The 17,368-nt window shown below is 45.6% G+C and overlaps 1 protein-coding gene across 6 annotated transcripts in view; it reads right to left on the bottom strand.

Annotated features, from left to right (window-relative positions):
* Positions 1-17,368, bottom strand: part of LOC118586386 (myomegalin-like) — a 197,489-nt gene that overhangs the window by 110,474 nt on the left and 69,647 nt on the right. For 5 of the 6 annotated variants that reach the window (XM_036191574.1, XM_036191565.1, XM_036191570.1 and 2 more), the window contains exon 4: positions 15,791-15,901. The exons of the other annotated variant lie outside the window; for it this stretch is intronic. In XM_036191574.1, coding sequence (XP_036047467.1) covers positions 15,791-15,901 — 111 coding nt within the window. The remainder of the gene's footprint in view (positions 1-15,790; positions 15,902-17,368) is intronic. 6 annotated transcript variants of the gene reach the window in all.

The following is a 17,368-nucleotide window of genomic DNA, read 5'->3' on the forward strand; positions in this document are numbered from 1 at the left end:
GTCTGCTACATTCATTGGTTTCAGGGCCAGGCAGACCCTGGGTCCAGCTCCAGGCCCACCCAGTACTTGCTTAGGAGCAGAACGATGATCTGATATCCTTGTGGCATCAAGCCTGGACAAGACCGAGTTTGCATTTATGCTGAGCAGAGATACCCAGTCTCATTAGAGGATGCAGGACAGGGGTGTCTGCTGGAGCATGTCTAAGAAAGGCAGCTGCTATGGCTTTGTGGAAAACCTGAGACCTTCCATGGGTAAGTGATGTGAGGACGAGCTGACTTCAGGTCCTCTGTCAGTCCCAGCCTCTCTCTATGCTAGAGATCATGGCACAGAGGCCAACAGCGTCCTCAACAGTTAAGATTTCTTTCTCCAGGGGTTGGGGATTTAGCTCAGTGGTAGAGTGCTTGCCTAGCAAGCGCAAGGCCCTGGGCTCAGTCCTCAGCTCTGGGAAAAAAAAAAAAAAGATTTCTCCAAACCTCTCTTGGGCTGTTTAAGATCCTATGTGCATGGAGACATGATTGTAGAACTTCCAGAAGGCTGAGAGACAGGAAGTTGGCATTATAAGGTAGCCTGTGCCTTTTATTCCCTCCCAACCTTCTCAAGCCTGGTTTCCAAATAGCAGGTATGGAAGCTGCCCAGTGAGGCCCAAAGTCACTTCTAAAGTTGCTTGGCAAAAAGTCACCTGACTATTGCTCAGCTATCCTCAGAACGGTATGTACCACGTCTGCCTTCCAGTGTATGATTGGATTAGCTACCATCTAACATGATAGGGTAGGCTCATGTCCAGCCCTCATCCACCCTGTGCTCCCCAACCACACACACACACACACACCACCCGCCATGTAGGATACAGCCTCAATTCTCTGAGCAGTTGAACTTGTTGAGATGGGATAACACAAGACAAAGTAAAAGAAAATGCCCACAGAGTTTTTGAAAAGCCATGGACAAAAGCCCTGGGGGAAAGGGGGTGTCAGGTACACAGGTGGAGAAATTGAATATCTGCTCTGTCTTCACAGTATAGCACCAGTCATCTGGGAGTGAGTCTGGCACCTGTTGTGTGTGTTCTATTTTAGCCCATTACAGGCAAAGAGGAAGAAAAACTAACTCCTCACAAGCACAGACATTTCTCGAACTTTTGTTGTAGATGGAAGAGTTTGTTGTAAGCTTGTGACTCTTGGATTTCTGTCTCAGTTGGCCACTAATATTCCATGTTGTATAAATGAAGACATGACCATTCCAAGGTGTGGTTGAGGAGAAGGGTTTTTATTGCAGGTATGAGGGAGAGTGCAGCCACAGGCATCTGGAAGGGTTCAGAGAAGCAGACTGAACCAGGCCATGAGAGGAGAGAGAGAAGAGAGAGCGAAGAGGAAAGCCAAGGGAGTGCCCAGCTGAAATGGCGGTGTTATACAGGAATCAGAAGCTGGGGGAAGGGAAACCCAGGAGCTGAGCAGTTTAGGGTAGGGGCAGGGTGAGCAGAGTGAGCGGAGCCTTGGGTACTGAGTGAGCCTGGAGGCCGCCATGTGCTTTGGTATGCTAATGGGCACCTCAGTCAGCCATTTGTCTTAAGTTTCTTTTGAACTTGACACATGTGACCTTAGGCAAATTACCGTTTTGGACCTTGATCTCCTTATCTTGAAAATGAAGGGTTTATTTCATTATTCATTGGGGGGGGGGGGTGGGCATTCCAAAAGCCCAGAACATGGCAGCAACTCTCGCTACTGCAGCTATTCTTGTAATAAAGTTCTCTTGCAAAGCGAAGGGCTCTTCTGGATTCTTTCTAGCTCTAGACAGTAGTTCCATGTTCTTTCTCTCCTTCTTTCCAGCTCTTCAAACACACCCAGGCAGAGTTTTTGCCCTTTTCCTCCTGCCTAGACAAGATGCTAAAAGCAGCAAAGCTCATTTCCTGCTAGTAACAAAGCTTGTAGTTGACAACCTTGAATCTCCCCAAACTACATTTAAAACACCAAGTTCTACCCATTTGTTTTTACAAACAAGTAAATTCATCCAGTGGAAAAGCTGCTTTTAGCAGTACAGGCTCACAAAACCCAGGCTTTCCTCTAGTAACGGTGCTAATTGCAACTCCCACTTCCTGGTAACAACACTGGCTTCCCTGGCATTGGCTGAAGCTTGCCCAGTCATGCCCCCGGCACCTCTGTCCTAAGCCATCAGGTGGTAGTGAGAGAGGACCACCCCCTCTCCCCGCCCCCGCTAGGTGCCAGGCATCACAGACCTCCATGTGTCTGTCTGTCATCAGTTCTGGTCTAGCCCAGGGAGTTAAATGGTCAGAGGGCTCAGAAACAGTGACTTGACCTTGCTAGGAATCTTGGTTCCTACCCTTTCTCACAAAGTCCTACAGGTATTTTATCTCCCAAACAATCCGAAGACCAGGGCTCTCTCTCTGTGCCCTACCCTCACTAAGCCCCTCGGTTTTGTTTGCTCAGTCAGTCCTCCCGATTTTCTGTTCCCTCTCACGGAAACTTTCCTGCCCACCAGAGGGATCTAGCTGTTCCCTGCAGTTTACATCACTGAAATGGTGCAAAGACTGGGTCCTATATACATTTCAGTCTCATCCGATGCCTAATGCTTAAAACAGGCCACACAAAACAACTTCCGATTCTGTCCCCCACCGAGCAATTCATTTGTCTTTGGGCTTTCGCTTGTGACAAACCCTCTTCCATGCACCCCACGACTGACTGACTAACAATGCTTATTCCACCTTTTTGAAGTTCAGGGGTCATTGTTAGTTATTTGGCGCTCTTACCCTGCAAGGAAACGTCCCCAAACATGACAAATCCACAGAAGAGTTTTTATTAAGATAGGAGAGAAAGAGACAAACGTGAACAGGCCTGTGGGAAACACACGTGGCCGAGGGGAAAGGGTGAAGCCGGTTTTGCACCGGCTTATAAAGGGTGGACCGCGCATGCATGCATGCATGCATACAGGAACTCATGGGGCTACTCCACGCATACGTGTAGATCACATGGCTGCGTGCGCATGCTTTACGCAACCATGCAAAGCCACGGAGTCCTAGTCACGCAAGATGTTTTGACCCGGAAATGGCTATTTTGAACCAGAAATAACTAGGTGGGAGTGTCTAGGTCCGCCAGGCATGCCCAACCGTGGGAGCATGTTGTGACTTCATATCATCCCTGACTTGTTTTTCTCTAAAAAAAAGAAAAAAAATGTGGATGAGTGGGTATGGGGTACCGTTTCTCTCAAAGACTGCTTCAGGCTGAATGGTGGGCATCGGTTCCTCTGAAGACTCCCCTTCTGCATCCCCCAAGAGCCAACCGACGCCCACCATTCAGCCTGAAGCAGTTTTTGAGAGGAACAACGCCCCTATTCCCATCTACCTGCTTTTTTTTTTATAATAAGTAAAAGTCTGGGATGTAAGACTTTTGTCCTTAATTACATCATAATCCTGGGACACAGGCCAGCCTAAAAAGCGGGTAGGCCCTCTCTGCGCCCCTTCCTCCTTTTCCCCTTCTCTCTCCCCTCTCCCCTCGGCACGGTCTCTCTCTCTCCCTCTCTCCCTGTCTCTCTCTGTCCCTTTCTCTCTCTCTCTCTCTCTCTCTCTCTCTCTCTCTCTCTCTCTCTCTCTTTCTCAATAAAGCTCTAGAAAGGTAACCATGGCTCGTGATTCTTCCGGACAACCAGCACACCCCTCCAGCTGGCCGCCGCGGGCGGTGGCCAGCCATGAGCAGCGCCAATTTAACCAACATCTGGAATTTAACCAACAGTCATCTCTTCCAAAACTCCTTTATAGATTTTCTCTCCATCTGCTCTACTTATCTGGGGTAGCGATGCCTTGTTTGAACTCCTTTAGGCTATGTCCATTTCTCTATTACTGCTCCCCATTCCATTCTATCTCTGATGTTTTACTTATCTTCGAAGGCTCAACTCTCAACCTAGTACTGGGAGTATGGCAGAAGCCTTATAAAGACCTGTTGAAGAGATAGATAAGCCCAGAGGTTCCCAGGATGTGTCCTCTGCTGGCCTTTCCAGGGTCACCTTCACCTCGCCACAAGCCCTCCATTCCCCACATTCCCCACAGAAGGACTGGAAGGGTGCCAAGCACATGGTGTTCTTCTTTGTGACTCCAGCTTTGTACATGGCTCCTCTGGTCCAGACTGCCTTTCTCTATTTCTTCATGAGTTACAGATGGTTGTGAGTCACCATGCAGATGCTGAGAATCAAACCAGGGTCTTCTGCTCTTAACTACTGAGCCATCTTTCCAGCCCCAGCATCTGAATCCATAATCTACCTTTCCAACTCCTGTGAGCCTGAATTTCCTACCTGATCCCATTTCCTTCCCCCAGATGTAAACATGCTGCAATAGGCTAGGTGTTAAATAAATGGAAATGGTTATTACTGTCATGTACATCTGGAGACACATGCTAGGGAGTGCCAACCTTGTCATTTAAACTGACCTCTGTGGCTGCCAATGCCACAGGTAATGCCTTTCTTCATAAATTTAACAGAATATATGGGTATATGGAAAGTTGTATGTGTGTGTGCATGTATTTTGTACAAATGCAGTGGATGCTTGTATACATGCATGTGAGTGTGCATAAACATATATGCATGTATGAATGCTTGTGGAAGCCAGAAGATGTTTCCTTTTTCCACTCTCTACCCTATTTCTTTGAGAGTTTCTCACTGAACCTGGGGCTCACAAACTTGGCTAGGGTTGGCCAGCCAGCAAACCCTCTAGTCTCTCCCTCCTTAGGGCTGGGGGGAGGGGTAGAGATGCATGCTGCAATACCCAGTGGCTTCTTTTTGTTTGTTTGTTTTGTTTGTTTGTTTTTCAAGACAGGGTCTCTCTGTGTAGCCCTGGCTGTCCTGAAACTTGCTCTGTAGACCAGAGGCCTTGAACTCAGAGATCTGCCTGCTGAGTGCTGGGATTAAAGGCATGTGCCACCACATCCAGCTGTTGTTTGTTTTAACAAAGTTACTGGGGACTGAAGTCATGCCCTCAAGCTTGGATAACAAGTAATTACTTACTAAACAATCTCCCACAGGCCTTCTTACATTTTTTTTTTCTTAATTACTTATTTTATTATTGTTAACTTCGGGAAAATGTTTTAGTTACATACACCTTAAGATGTGTATGACAATGAATATATACAATTAAATTTTTTTAATAAGGAAAATATGTAATAGGGAAGAGACAAAAGGGTATAGTAGCTGAACTATTTATTTTGTGTGTGTGCACATGTGCATCTGTGAAGACCAGAGGTTGACACTGCCTTCTTCAATCCTCCATCTCATTTTTTTGGAGACAAGGTCTCTCCCTGATCATGGAGCTCACTAATTGGTCTAGACTGGCTGTCCATCAAACCCCAAGGATCTTCCTGTCTCTGTCTTCTCAGAGATGGGATTACAGGTATGTGCCCCAGCCAAACTATAAACATTTCCCTGGAAATCCAGAACGGCCATTTTCCATGTGTGTTCTTCTACATGCACTGTGTGTGCTGACTGCCTGTCCTCAGCTTTCTGAGACTCCTGAGGGCATACTTATCTATTGGTCCTCCTTTGCATAATATGAACTGAAAGGAGTTAGGGAATATTTATTAAATACAAATATTTGTAACCAATATTTGTGTCCTTGGTTAAAAATTTTTAGAACTTCACATCTATTAGAATTGCACACACACACACACACACACACACACACACACACACATACGGGGGAGGTAATAAGTGTTCAAAAAAAGCTTGAAAAAGATGGAACCCATGCACACTGTAAAATGATTCAGCTATATAAAAATGACATTAGTTCTTCTAAAAATTTACACATAAAATTACCATATTCCAACAATTCTTGCCTGGCTATTGAAACCCAACACAAGCAGACATTTGCTAATTTGTGTTCACAGGGGCCTTATTGTTATGAAATAATCTTTTTATACACTGTCAAGATGTGTTGTTCTCATTTGTTTAAGAAAGAGCTAAATGGCCAATAGCTAGGCAGGAAGAGGTTAGGCTGGACTTGCAGACAGGGAGAGGGCCCTCTGGGATGAAGAAGGGCAGAGTCACCAAGAGACATGGGGAGAAGCAAGATGAACATGCCATATTGGAAAAAGGTACTGAGCCACATGGTAGAATGTAGATAAGAAATATGGGTTAATTTAAGTTGTAAGAGCTAGTTAGTATCAAGCCTAAGCTATCAACCAAGTATTTATAATTAATAATAAGTCTCTGTGTGGTTATTTGGGAGCTGGCTGGTAGGACAGAGCTAACTGGTGAGACAGAAAATTACACCTACACCTTATTCACAGTAGCCAAATGTTGGAAGTACTAGACACGGAGAGATGACAGACAAACATGTAACGAACTGGTATGTAGCCTAAACCACAGGAAAATTCTAACACAAGCTATAATACAGATGAATCTGGAGGGCATTATGTGAAGCAACTGACTCCCCAAAGCTTTCCCCTTGCCCCCAAATGTGCTGGGCACATCTATACACATACCATGTATACATAAACAAAATAAGGAGCATGGGCAGCAGTGTCCAGTAACCAGATTCTAAATTCCCCCGGCAACGTGCTGTTGCCTGGCACAGCAGGACCTCCCAAGCTGGGAGAGGCGGCTTGTCCAGCTCTGAGAGAGGGGCTAGTCTTAGGGAATCGGAGCCTTGAAAGGGTGTCCCAGTGGAAAATCTAATAGACTCAAATATGTAGAGCGGCCACCTCACCCTTAGGAAAATGGATGGGACTCCAGGATCAGCAGTGTGCAGCTGATCACAAAAAGACAAACGTATTATTTCCTGTCTCTGAGGCAGTGGAGAGATAATAACAATTGAAAGCAGAATGAAGATGGGTGGGGAGACTAGGGGATGGCAAGTTGATGCTGATAAAGACAGTTACAGTTGGGGGCAAAGTTCTGGAAATGGATAAGAGTGATGCTCATAAAACAGTGGGAATTCACAAAACTGCACGCTTACCGTTAGTTGTTATATATTCTGCTATGATACACTTCTGTTTGTGTGTGCGCGTGAGTGCGCGTGAGTGTGTGTGAGTGTGTGTGTGTGTGAGTGTGTGTGTGTGTGTGTGTGCATACACATGCAGAGGCGAGAGATAAAGGTTGGGTATCTTCCTCTATTGATGCTGATCTTGTTTTTTCAGAGAAAGTCTCTCACTAAACTCGAAACTCGCCAATTTGAATAAACCGGCTGGCCACTGAGCTCTGGGGACTTGCCTAACCTCATCAATTCTGTTGTGCTCTCTCCTCACACCTCTGCATCCCCACTACCACCACTACCACCACCTTCCACCACCCCTGCCTCCAACACCGGAGCTACAAACATGTGCCTCATCAGAATTTTTCTTCTGATCATCGGGAAGCAAATCCCAAACTAAATTCTGGAGCCTAGTCTAATTCAAGTCCACTTTCACTCACACCGTCCCCCCCAACAATAGCTACATAATTTATGCTTCTGTCTGAACTTACTCCAAAGCCTCTCTTCCTACTAGCTGTGCCCATTCAGATTTGCAGAGCCATAGCCTCGGGGTGGGACTGTTGAAAGAATGGCCAGTTTGTTTCTAGCTCAAATGCTGGCCTTGTCTGCACTGTCTCTTTGACTGTTTGCACACATACACGCCTGGAGTAATCAAACGTCTCCTGATCACCACACACGGGCTTCGGTGCTAGCTGCTGCAGGAGAAAGGTATCAACAGAGAAATAAAAATGGTAATAATCAGCACCGCAGAGGTGTGTGCACAGAGCTCCTGTAGAAACGAGAACGATAAGATGTGCCGGGAAAAGCCTCACCCGATGCGTGGGGCTGGCCTGAACCTTAAACAAATTCAGCCTTTCTTATGTAGTCCCTTGGAAGAATGTTTGTATGTGAGGAATCGGGCTAAGTTTGCAGCAACAGCAATACGTGGAGTAGAGTCTATTATTCATAGACAGGAAATCTAAGGTAGGGAATCCAGTCAAGCAGGCCAAATAGGGTCAAATCTACCACGCTAGGAAAAGAGACTGACTTAAAACAAGAAATGATCCAGAGCAAAGGACTTCAGTAAGTCGACATCTCTGGATAATTTTATCGTCTCTCAAGTTTGTCATAGTAATGGCAAATATCTACTGATGTCATACCTCAGGAGAGGCACAATACTGAGTGTAGCTCATTGGCTCATTCAGTCTTGCCCCAGACCTACAGGACAGGTGCCATTACTACATCTACCTTGAAGCAGAGTTGGAGTTTCTTTGTCCTGACCCGTTCTGCAGCTGCTTCCAAGTAAAGTCAATTATTTGGGAAACAGTTGTTGGGTATTTGGGAACAGGCAGGCGGGCGAGAAACTTCCGCCTACACTACCTACACTCAGCTCAGAGAAATGACAGTACAGCCATGCATTGCTCAAGGTGTCATTAAGCAGTTTCACAACGATGAGAGCAACATAGAACAGATGCTGTAGCCTGCGACACTCCTGGGCTACAGTCCAACGCGCTGCGGTCCTGAATACCACAAGCAGCTGAAGGACAACAGCAGTGGTGTATCTAAATCAACACCTAAGAAGACACAGGACAATCTGTACAACAGATGGAAACAGTAGATCTGGGTAGGGCCTTGACTGTGAATGGACCTTGAGGGGCTGGGAGCTGCTTGTGGTCCATGGGAGACAGGTAAGTGACTGGTGTGCTTCTCTACACCACTGTGGACTTTATAAACACTGTATCCTTGGGCTACACCAAATTTACCTTTAGTTTCCTCATTAGTAATTAGCCTTAGCTTACTGTAACTTCTTTACTTTGTAAACTTCTAATTTGTTTTATTTTGGCTCTTTTGTAACAACAAGTTAAAATACAAACATATTACATGGCAAAAAATATACTGCATAGATACTGTACAAAAATATTTGATATCCTTATTCTAAAAGCTTTGTTTCTATTTTAATTTTTTTTCTTTTTAGACCCTTCTGTTTAAAAAAGAAAACCAAGACAGAAGCACACATTGGCCCAGGCCTCTGAGAGTCAGTATCATCTCTATCACTGCATCCTGCCCACCCTTATTTCCCCCAACTCCCACCTCCCCACCCCTGGCCTGTCCATCCTGTCCTTATGGAAGGTCCTCAGGGCAGTAGCTCTAACAGAGCCACCTGTCATCTCCCATGATAAATGACTTCTGACATCACTCCCGCAGGACCTGCCTGAGGCTATTCTTAAATTAACCTTTTCATTTTGATAAGTAAAGAGATTACTTTAAAGCAATGGGAAAAATTAAAGTAGCCAAGCATGGTGACCCACACCTTTAGTCCCAGCACTTGGGAGGCAGAGGCAGGAGGTGTATCTCTGTAAATTGGAGGCCAGCTTGGTCTACATAGTGGAGTTTCAGGACAGCCAGGGCTACACTGAGAGACCCTGACTCAAAATAACAAAACAAAACCTTATTATTTTTATTATTAATATTAATTATTATTTTCACACAGTAGACACACAAACAGGAGAAATATGATCTTCTGCTATTATAAAACATCCTGTGTGGTGCATAGTGCATGTGCTATGCTTTTATACACCTGGCTGTGCCGTAGGTTTGCCCACATTAGCATTACCACAAACACAAAGGTCAAGTATCATTCTAGAATATTACAAAGACTATGACATCAGTAGGCAATAAGAATTGTTTAGCTTCATTAAAAGCTCACGGGGCCACCATGATATATATATATGGTCCTTCATTGACCATAACATTGTTCTATGGCACATGGTCTGTATTTGCCCATGTTAAATTGGGCACTGAGTGACACAACCAAGGTTCAGTGTCAGGAGTGCCACATTACCAGCTTAGTAATATCATAATAGTAGGAGAAGGACAATGAGATGGGTAATAAAATCAGGAGGTTGCTCACCATAGCTATAAAAGTAGGCTATGTACAAGCCTCAAAGATTGCCCGGGAAGTCGATCATCTAATATCAAAGATGAGAAAATTGGCTGGCAAGATGGTTCAGCCAGCAAAGGTGCCTGACCACCTGCTATTGAACCAGAGCTCAGTCTTTGGGACCCACAGGATGGAGGGAGAGAACAGAATCCTGCAAGCTACATAAGCACACACGAGACACACACACACACACACACACACACACACACAGAGAGAGAGAGAGAGAGAGAGAGAGAGAGAGAGAGAGAGAGAGAGACAGAGAGAGAGAGACAGAGAGACAGAGAGACAGAGAGACACACAGAGAGACAGAGACAGACAGACACATTAAAATGTCATTTTAAAACTTTAAAGGTGAGAAAACTAAAGAGGTTTGGGTCTGAAATCAGGCAGCTCATGGCTCAAAAAGGAATGAGACACAGCTCTTCTCCTACTTCTATCTAAAGGCTAAATTCATTTTCATCCAACATTATGATAATTTCATTTTAAAAGAACTTCTCTTGACAAATTGAAGTATAGCTGGATAGATGGCTCAGTGGTTCAGAACACACGCTGGTCTTCCAGAGGGCCCGAGTTAGGTTCTCAGCACCCAGGTTGGGTGATTCACAGCCACTTGTAACTCAAGCTCCAAGGGATCCCACAAGGCACCAACAATCTTGGGTGTGTTGTCCACCATGTACATATAATGAAAATAACAAATAAATATTTTTTAAAGATAAAAATATAAATATAAAACCATACCCAGTTAAGTCAGATTCTTTGCAAAAATGCAAAAGTTGTACAAGTAATTCTTTAAAGAAAACCATGATTGTGAAACCTATGTACTTTGGAATTGGTAGCTATACATTGGCCCTATCTAGTTCAGGATGGTAACATTCCGTTTCATTCCTCTTCACTTTCTGCTATTGGACCTAGCCTCGTCACTTTTTAAATGCCATTTTTAGAGTGCAACCTGTAGGCTTGTGAAAATCACAGAAGTCTGGGCAAGAAACTAATCATCATGGCTGGTGGTTTTCAGAGTGCTGTTTGATGACCACATGTTGATCACACAGCAGTGGATCTCACACATTCCAGGGCTGGGCACATTCAGCTAATATGAGAAGATGCAGCATTAGGTAATAAAAATGAGCAGGTCAGCCAAGACTCTACCCAGAAATTACACAGCAGCTGCTATCCGGCCATGCTGTGAAGCCTGTCCTGCAAGGGGTGGGCCATACCTAGCTATGGACCACCTGCAGGGTTATCTCTCTTTCCTTTGACCCACAGGTGGGGGGTGGGGTGGAGCAGTGGTTCCTTTTTTTTTTTTTTTTTTTTTGGTTTTTTGAGACAGGGTTTCTCTGTGTAGCTTTGCGCCTTTCCTGGAACTCACTTGGTAGACCAGGCTGGCCTCGAACTCACAGAGATTCGCCTGGCTCTGCCTCCCGAGTGCTGGGATTAAAGGTGTGCGCCACCACTACCCCGGCTACTTCTTACCTTGATTTACTTTGTCAAAATAATAACCCATCCTTTCCCCGGGCAGAACTGAACCTGCAATTATGGTATGCTACCATGAGGGGGCAACAGTCCCTAATCACATAGGTGTATGTTCCTATTTGTGCTGAAGGTAGAAGCCAGAGGGATCAAAAACACCACCAGAAAACCCATAGAATCAACTAACCTGGGCTCATGGGGGCTCACAGAGACCGGACTGACAACCAGGGAGCCAGAATGGGACAATGGGACTGACCTAGGTCTTCTGCACATCTGTTAGGGTTGTGTTGCTTAGTCTTTTGTGGGACTCCTAGCTAGGAGCAGGGGCTGTCTCTGATGTGGTCCAGTATGTGCAAAAAATTAATTAATTAATTTTTAAAAAAAGATCCAGCCAGGCCATGCTCCACAGTGATGGAAAAAAAAATGATTTCACAATAAACTGGAAGTTCAGGAATCAAAGGCAAACATGGCTCTAAATTGCAAAAAAAAATTATATACATGAAATTATTATTAATATTTACAAAAACTGAAGCTTCGAGGATACTTTATTTAACATTAAACATATAGTAGCTAGCTTCAAAGAACCAATTTTTATGTGTATCTCACTACTCTTTAACAAATCTATGACTGGTATGATTTTTAATTTTACTTTCTAAGTTCCCTAAAAGGTCTAAAAGAAAGAAACTCTAGAGAACTTTTTAAATTTGCTTTTAAGTTGATAACCTGAGGCTTTGGCATAACTCTAGCTTTTACAGATTCTCTTACAGGAAAAAAATTCCATGTAGCTTCCCTCACAATGAAGAATTTATCCATTTCAGGCCCCTTTCCTCTCTCTGCCTTTCCCTCTCCTCTACCTCTGTCTCTCCTTGTCTCTGTCTCTGTCTTTCCTCTGTCTCTGCCTTTCCCTCTCCTCTACCTCTGTCTCTCCTTGTCTCTGTCTTTCCTCTGTCTCTGCCTTTCCCTCTCCTCTACCTCTGTCTCTCCTTGTCTCTGTCTGTCTCTCTCTCTCTCTCTCCTCTGTCTCTGTCTCTCTCTAAATCAATCAACTACCTAAAGAAGACTTGACACTTGGAAAGAGAAACACAGACCCCCTTCCCAGCTCTGTTCTCCCAGTTTCCCGGAAGCTGTCATGGTAGGATGTTTGATTGTCTCACACTAAGACAGTAATTTTTCCCTTGTAAGTACCAAAATCTAAAAAAAATAAAAAAGTCTATCTACAATAGATTTGCAGTTTATAAGCATATGTTTATAAGCATTGGTTTTCTTTAAAGAATTATTTGTACAACACACACATTTTTGCAGAGATTCTAACTTAACTGGGTGTAGTTTTATACTTTTATTTTTAAAGGAAATGTTTGCCCAACATGAGAGAGAAATCAATCTAAGTATAGTAACAGACGGCATCAGAACCACTTGACTTTCTGTGTGCTGCTAGGCATGTGACCCTTGCTGTCTCTTCACTATTAATTAATCTTCCCAACCTAAAGAAGCCATAATGTATGTAACAAGCATGAACATAAGATGAATTGTTATGGCTGTATTATAAAAAGTTGAACCTCTTTTTCATTTTTTAAAATACCACAATAACTACTAGCAAGTATATAATGATAATCCTCTCATAGAAATGTGACATTATCCAGTTTACAAAGTAGCTGATGGAAACTGTTATTTATTCATACAACAAATGAGTCTCAGTGCCTGCAGCACTATCCTGAATGTCAGTTCTGTGGCGGCTGGAATGGGTTTCCAGAAGGGAAGCAGCTTGTCTAGTGGCTACCTGGTTCTTGGTACAGTGTGTTTCCTGAGTCCCTGGTTCTCCTACCAAAACAAAACTTGCCTGGTTTCTATCAATCCCTCATCACTACACACTGGGATAGATTTATTTTCACCTATGATATTATATCACTAAAAATGGCAAGCTTAGGGGGCTGGCTCAGTGGTTAAGAGCATTGGCTGCTCATCCAGAAGACCAAGAATTCTATTCGGCAGCTCACAACTGTCTATAACTCCAGTTCCAGGGGATCTGATACCCTCACACAGATGTACATGAAGGCAAAACATCAATTTCCATGAAATAAAAAATAAAATAAATTTTACAAATTGGCAAGATGGGGACTGTGATTCATTACTGTATTTCCAGCACTCAAGGGGTTGAAGCAAGACAATCACAACTTTGAGGCCAGCCAAGGATACACACTGAGATCTCAATGTGTTCTACACTCCAGATAAAATGAACATTTAATCAAAGTCTTTTTTTTTAAAACAGGGTCTCATAAGCCAAGTTGGCTTTCATAGTCCAAGATTATCTTGAACTTTATACCCTTTGCCTCCACCTCCAGAGTACTAAGATTATTGGTATACACCACTATGGCCCAGTTATGCGGTGCTGGGGATCAAACCCAGGACCTCATGCATGCTAGGCAAGCACCCTACCAGCTGAGCTGTCTTCTCAGCCCTTAACCCAGCCTTTAGTGTAGCATTTCTCAACCTGTGGGTCACGACCTCTCTGGAGGTCACCTATCAGCTATTCTGCATGCCAAATATTTACATTGCAATTCATAACAGTAGCAAAATTACAGTCGTGAAGTAACAATGAAATAATTTTATGGTTGGGAGTCAACACAACATGAGGAACTTTATTAAAGCATTAGGAAAGCTGAGAACCACTGCTTTAGTGGTTTCCAGTAACTGTCACCAACAGGGAAGAGGAATGTGACAGGCAGGTTGAACAAAAGCTGGGGGAGACAGGAAAAAAGGAAACACATCCCTGGGACCATATGAGACAATGGCTGCCTGCCCACTGTGTTCACATAAGACCAAATGGAGACAGGTCACAGTTACCTGCATGCGATCCAATGGCAAGATGGATCCAGTAAAAAGGATGGTCACCTCTACCTGTGACCTTGTGCTGTGACTCCCTCCCCTATACCCTGAGGCGGCTGCCATAATCCAGTGAGTCACTTTTCCAGAGAGAGACGGTGCCCTCTCTCATCCCACACAAAGCATCTCCTGAAGCATTCCACCTTTAGCCAACAAAGAGGCGAGAATGAGGCCAAAAGAGTCAAGCAGTAGTCACCTGGTTGGGGGAGGAAGAAAACCTTTTCCCTCCAGTGTTCTACAAGTTGCCCCTTCTGCCCTGCTTTGGGGACACTTCATGGAAATACTTCCTCCTGCTATACAGTGAAGAAACTAGTTCAGTAGTTCTACGCTGAGGCCTACACTACCACGCATCTTCCCCATCTGCGTTATCAAGTCATCAAGTCCCCTGGACCTCTGGCAGCTTCCCAGGAGACACACTCACTCACTATACAGCCATAGAAAAGATAAAGATGACCCTGGAGGAGGGTCTCAGGGAGAGGAAGATTAAAACATGGACATTCAGAAAAGAAGGACGGGACTAGATCTCCCAGAATTAACAGTATATACCAATTGACTCTACCAAACACTGAAATCTCATGGATATCACCGCCAGCCCCTCTCAGATTTAGCAGTCCATAGTGACAGAATTGACCAAGGAATCACGGAGGTCTCACAGAAACAACATGAGGTTGTTTCTCAGATCCAAATGCTATCCAGTGGCTTCTACAGCTCCCCAGCCTTCTTGGTCAAGGTAATGCTCTTTGGTGCAAACGGCTTGGCATTTAAAAGGGAACTTTGGTCCAATCTGAGGCAACCAGGCCCCAGACCCCTGCACTAGTTCAGATCCTCTTGCCCAGAAGCTAAGGGGCCTGAGGAAATCAGTGTAGTGACCAGCCAGGAAACTCAATCCTTGTAACCCATCAGGACTTAAAGTCCTCTTACCAACATGCTGTCTCATCTCACCCCCAGCTCTGCCAACTCACACACACCAATCAAGGCAGCCCTGGGTCCCTGGGAGGTGCGGTCTCCCTCCTCCCTCCCTCCACTGTTCCATGGGCACCCTCTTTTTCATCCTAGGGCAAACAGTTCTAGGACTAAAATGCCTCATATTCTGTTTCAAACGTGTATCTGCCTGAACACCTTCAAAGGGAAACACGGATTTCTCAAGAAAAGAATTTATCCTAAGTGGTTTCTTCACACCACCATATTTCCTCCCAAGACCTGGAGCTGGAAAGACCTGTAGGAGAATGTGTAGTCTGAGTCATTTCCTCCACGCTCAGTTTAAAATGCAAATTTCTGTGCTTCCCCATCCAGCCCTGAAGTCGGAGTTGTCCGTGGTGCACACAGAATCCACATTTTAGGCCGGCTGTGTCGCCACAGGGTTTGGAGGTTCTTGCTTTACACAGCCCCCTCCCGCGAAAGCGGAAGAAGGAGGAAAGCCGGCCCCAGAGAGGGGAATGGGCTGGTCCGAGGTCACGGCGAAGCCCAGTTCCTCGGAAGCTGCGTCCCTCGCGCTGAGCTAGACAAGCAGTCTAGACTAGCAATCCCAGTGGCGCGCACTCCCCTGCCGCACACTCACTCACCCGCTTGTAGACGTCCTCCTGGCTGGCCTCATACTTCTGTTGCATGCGCTCCTCCAGGAAGTAGATGCGCAGCTTGAGGCTGAAGTTCTCCTTCTTCAGGTCATTGAGGTGCTGGGACAGAGTGCGATATCCATTAGACATGGTGGGCGACCCATGGGGAGGAGCATGCCCAATCGCCCCCTCACCCCAGGAACACGGTGCAGCTTTGCCTCCGCATGGAGCTGGCGGGCTGGGACGCTGCTGAGGCTGCGGGACCCTGGAGGCTAAGGCGACATGGCCCCTGATGGTGCGCTCCAGGACCTGGGACTGGGCTCTCTCTGCTCTGGGTGCAGGAGCGCAGCGCGCTTTCTTTTTTTACCCCGGGGAGATATTTGCGGAATCCCTGACGGAGGAACATGCTGTGTGAACTCAGACACAAGTGGCAGTAACCTGATTCCAGGACAGAGCTGTCACCCTCCCCCCCCACCCGTTACCGCCCCCCCCCCCCCCCGCGCGCCTCCAGGCCCTCGAGTGGGCAGTTAGCTTTTTAGAAAGAGAGGGACTGACCCCCTCCCCTCATTCCCGGAAATGGGAAGCGGGTGGTTAATGTGGCACTGGGGTTGCAAATGCAAGAGGGAACTGGAAGGGTTGGGGGTAGGGGTGGGGAGTGGCAGACAGAAACAAGAAATAAGTTTGCTATTGAGAGAGCACATGTCCACAAAATGACCCACAGAATAGTGGACAGAGCTAAGTAGCCTCATTCTACCAGGTGCAGATCTTAAGGCGCTACCGACCAGAGAGGAGTCCAGTTCCTTTAATGATCCTGAGCTCTGCCCCGACAATGTCCCCCAGTCTTTCTCCCTGTCCATTTTCAGTACCAGGGCTGCCGGTTCATAGCCTTCATTCCCATGCTCTCTGCTCGCTGATACACACCACACACCCGAAAGAGTGAATCTTGGCTGGGTGGGATCTTTGCAAACTGTTTTTCAGTGGAGCTTCCGCAAAGGGAGGCCCAAGGGTTCCTCCCTCTGGGGAATAAGTGTAGGAGTCCTTGGTGTTGGTGGTGGGGGAGGGAGTAGGGGTAGCCGACATCCTGGAGACCAGAGATTTCAGCCACTCACTGGTTCTTAACTCCCGCACCTGCCTAATGGAGCCAGGCCATCATCACCAGATCCTGCTCATAAAGCAAATTAAGATCCTTGAGTGACAGCTGCAACATTAGCAGGAAGTATTATTTATACCACATCACATGGGACTTTGAAGGTGACAGGGAGACAGCCCCAAAGCACAGATCCCAAAAGAGGTTCTTGATTTGGTAATACCAAGCTGGAAAAAATTACTATTAACATCTGAGATAAAGGAAATCTAAAATTTTTATATCCACTTCTTTTCCAACCTACTTACTTTTGGTCTTTTCCCATTCTTTCTGGACCTTCATAATGATTCCAGTCAACCTTGGTGCCTGTCATTATCCAGTATCCAGAGGTTGCATACATAGCCCGACTGTGGTGGCACATGCCTTTAATCCCAGCAGCTGGGGGGCAGATCTCTGTGAGTTCGGGACCAGCCTGGTTTACAGAGCAAGTTCCAGGAAAGCCA

This window comes from Onychomys torridus, chromosome 6 (assembly GCF_903995425.1).
Source record: "Onychomys torridus chromosome 6, mOncTor1.1, whole genome shotgun sequence".
Classification (NCBI taxonomy): Eukaryota; Metazoa; Chordata; class Mammalia; order Rodentia; family Cricetidae; genus Onychomys; species Onychomys torridus.